The 3,887-nt window shown below is 36.6% G+C and overlaps 1 protein-coding gene across 1 annotated transcript in view; it reads right to left on the bottom strand.

The window, feature by feature from the left end:
- The window catches only part of LOC117113912, a 14,914-nt gene extending 11,505 nt beyond the window's left edge, over positions 1-3,409 (bottom strand). Inside the window, exons 1-2 of the mRNA XM_033257417.1 lie at positions 3,362-3,409; positions 58-2,901 (exon numbers count right to left, since the gene is read on the bottom strand). Coding sequence (XP_033113308.1) covers positions 58-2,866 — 2,809 coding nt within the window. The 5' untranslated portion in view covers positions 2,867-2,901; positions 3,362-3,409. The remainder of the gene's footprint in view (positions 1-57; positions 2,902-3,361) is intronic.
- Between the last annotated feature and the right edge of the window lie 478 nt (positions 3,410-3,887).

Below are 3,887 nucleotides of genomic sequence, written 5' to 3'. Positions count from 1 at the left end.
ATAATGATTGTCACATTGATAATAACAGTGATAGTAATGATAACAGAAAAACCTTACCTGCTGTCTTAGCGGGTCTGACAGTAAAGAAGCTCTCCTTGGCAACTTTCTTCTGCGGTGATCTTTGCCATTTCTCACCCGAAGAACTTCTATCTTGAAGCATGCCCTGACTTCTTGATAGCTCTTTGGAGACGCTGACATCTTTTCTACTTAAGCTCAAGCAACCTCCTGTGATGCTTCTTTTACTATCTTTAAAAGTGTTAGTAAACTTTTTTGAGGTCAATACTGAACTGGACAAACTAGAGGATGTCAGCCATCTTGGTTTATGTGTTGACCCTCTATCAAGTAATCTACTGACACCTTTCTTTTTTGAATTTGCTGGAGAACTTGACCTAAAATTTTTGTTATCAATCACTTCAGGATTACACTCCATATTGTTTGTATTTTCTAAGATATTCTCCAATAGTGGAGTTTTGACACGATAGTATTCAATACTATCATCTTCAGTATTAAAGGATAGATCTAATTTCAAGCTTAACGGCTTCATCGCTTCATGATCAGGGTTACTTGAAAGGTTCAGAATAGAGTCTTCAGAAAATTTGTTGGCATCTAGTAAAACTTCTTTAATTTCTATATCAGGATTTTCATCAGGGGTTAGAACGTGAGAAGATCTCAGGTGATGCAAATTGGTTGAAATCTTAGGTTCAGGACTTCTACTTGGAGGAATAGGAATTAATTGTTTATCATAGAAATCAAAAGTATGTCTCTGGTAATTAGTATTTGAGGAATCGAAACGCTGTTTAGAGTCGCTCTCATTTTGGTTTGCGTCATGAGATGTGTAATCTTGTTTCCTATCGAACATCTCCAAAACAGGTTCGCTGTCTATTTCATTCAATTTAATTTCATGTTCTGGCATTGATAGTGTTTGTGTCATATTCAGTGCGGGTGTCAATGTGTGATCTGCAATGTCTGTCACTGGTTTAGCGTGATCATCGCATATTAACAACTCAACATCTCCTTCACTTTCATTCCTCGTAAAAATATCATCTTTTTTATCAGAGTGCCAAACACTGCTTTTTTTGGAGTTTGTCTCCTGACTTCTCATGTGTCTGCTATCTATTTCTTCATGCTTGAAAGGTGTAGAGCGACTCCTGATAGAATCACCATTTATTTGATTTCTAGACTTACGGCGATGTTTTTCAATGTTATGATACTTCCTAACAGCCAGCATATGTTGCTCAGGTGAAGTGGATCTAATGGTGCTATCATAATCATTGAACCATTCCTTTGCATTATTGGTAGGATTACCATCAATAGAAAAATCTAGCAGTTTAGATCTAGATGATTTTTCATTCCTGTAAAAGTCCTCAACTCTTTCAAAATTCCTTCTCTCAGTGGTATCTTTTGGTCTGTGTGTAATGAGGTGAAGCTCATCATATTGTGGTGGTTTTGGAGTTAATTCACATTCAACTTCATAAATTTCACTATATGATGTAGGCTGGATAAGAGGAGAAATTGGTCGGTTACTGGGTCGATGAGTCAGAAGATCAAAATCATTTTCACCATGATCTCTATAATCTAGAAACTGATAAAGATCCTCATCCTTTTCCTGGCTGTAATGCAAAGAGAGATCGCTTTGGATGTCATCACACAAACCTAATTTCTGAAGCTGAGATGATAGTATTGCTGGTTTACAAATCTTTGGCACATATTTTGACTTTTGGTCATCAAATTCTGAACTAACCCTTGAATAGTCCATGTCCACCTCTTCTTTAGTATATTCTAATGGCATATTGTGTATGTTTTCATGATCATTATAATGAAAATTAAAATCTTGTGATTTTGTGGTATAATTGTGTCGGGTGTGGACATAATTATGTGCTTTTCTTTCATGTTGAAAAAAAGAATCTTCATTCGTAGGACTTGGATCGTGACTAAGAGCGAACAAGGTGGTTGGATAAGAGGCTTGCTTCAGATTACATTCATTTGCAGGAAAATCATAGTTACTTTCAGATATGTGGTTTGTTTCTGTTTGGGAATTGACCATTTTTGTACTGAGCTCTTGAATATATTTTCTCAGAACATCATCCCCATTGCGAGCTGCATTCTGTAAAGAATCGAGATCAAAAAAGTTTGTAGGTAAACTAGGTGATAATGGTTTCCTTTCAACATTTTGTGTACCCTTTTCACTCTGGTATTTCTCATTTCTTCGGGATTTTTTAACCTTATTCCGCTTTTTGTGCTTACGTGATGGGGCTGTTCCATGTGATGATCTATTACAATCATCAATACTCCCTCTAGACTGTATGTTATCTTGTTTAACATTATGTTCTTGATGCTCTGAATATACATCATTAAATGGCTTATAACTCCTTAATTGCGAAAATGGTTTATCAATAAGATGTTCTTTTGAACTATTGCTGCCTGCACTATTTGTGACACCATGACCCGAATCCACATTATTCAAGTGCTCAAACCAATTTTCATCATCATATGATTCATTGTCTCCTAACGTAGAAATAGTTTTTCTCCTTGGAGTCCGATCTGGTTCTTCGAAGTATCTATTTATGAGTTCCTGTTGGTTCAATGATTGATTCGCTGGCTCTCTCTGACTTTCCTCATCAGCACTTTGGCTTGCACCAATTGGTGGGGAATGTGATACGCTTATCTCTCTATTGGAATGTTTGATATCAGAATCATGTACTGCTTCAAAGGCCAATTTTTCATTGGTACATCTATTTTTCTCTGATGTTTCAATTTCTACATCTCTCATCCATTTTGCTATATTTTTGTGATGTGCCTGGTTATTATAATATGCTAATCTCTTTTGGCGCAGTTCTGCTAACTTTATTTTTCTGTCACTTTCCATGTTTCAAAATGATAGGCCTAATACACGCACAGAACCTATTATTGAAAGAAAAAAAATAATAGTTTGGTAGAACTTTGTCTTTTATAACCAACAATCCTATTTATTTAAATGTAAATTTCTACTATGCGGCCGCTACACAATGATTTATTCAACTATACAGTCTACTGCTCTAGTATAGAAAGATTCTGGTGAGTGTGGTACGTACTGCAACGTGGTATTAATAACGGTTTGTGTTGTGTACGGCCGACAGTGAACGGCCTAGGCTGCTGATGCTCCTAACACTGATACAGACTTAGTCTTTAATAAGCATGCAGCTTCACAATTAAGTCCCCCAACTCTACGGGCCTAGCCTAGAATCAGTCTAACGTCTTAATAACATTAACAACCACTTAGTCAACATAAGGTGTTAAGGTGATCAAGTTTATGTTGTTACGTACCGCTAAGACTTACGATCACGTCTTTAATCATGAATTTATATCAAAAACCTGAACTTACCGACTTTCTTCGCTCCACCAACCTGCTTTTTCTACCGGCAAGTGTTTAGTGTCAAAGGTTGTTGCTATAGAATTTAAAGACTGTTCCATTTTGTTTTTAGTGAAACGTAATCTGTGTCAGTGGCGTAGCTACTTTCAACCAGTGTAGACAATGCACAGCACTGGGGTCCTGGGTTATAGGATAGGGGCCCATTCATAATAGACCCAAAAATAATAATTTAAAGTAAATATTTCCAACTTAATATTTTGAAGAACAAAACGGCCAGAGAGATGGGCCCCTCAATAATATTCGGTTTTTAGAGGAGTGGCCTAATTATTGATTACCGGACCCTATATGTTATTTCAAATCTTATTTCAAATCAAAAATTGGAGTGGAGTTGAATAGCTCAGTGGTTAAGATGCTTGCCTTCTCATCCCAGGGTCCTGGGTTCAATTCCTGTCACAACAGGACTTTTTCTCATGACTAAAATCAACTCCACTCCCTATTAGAAGTCTCATAAAGAGACTTAGTTTATAAAGCATCATTC

Source organism: Anneissia japonica, unplaced genomic scaffold (genome assembly GCF_011630105.1).
Source record: "Anneissia japonica isolate Jap-2015-1 unplaced genomic scaffold, ASM1163010v1 scaffold1417_len1240632_cov203, whole genome shotgun sequence".
NCBI classification, from domain to species: domain Eukaryota; kingdom Metazoa; phylum Echinodermata; class Crinoidea; order Comatulida; family Comatulidae; genus Anneissia; species Anneissia japonica.
The sequence above is the reverse complement of the archived record's forward strand: the minus strand, read 5'-3'. Positions and strand labels throughout refer to the sequence as shown.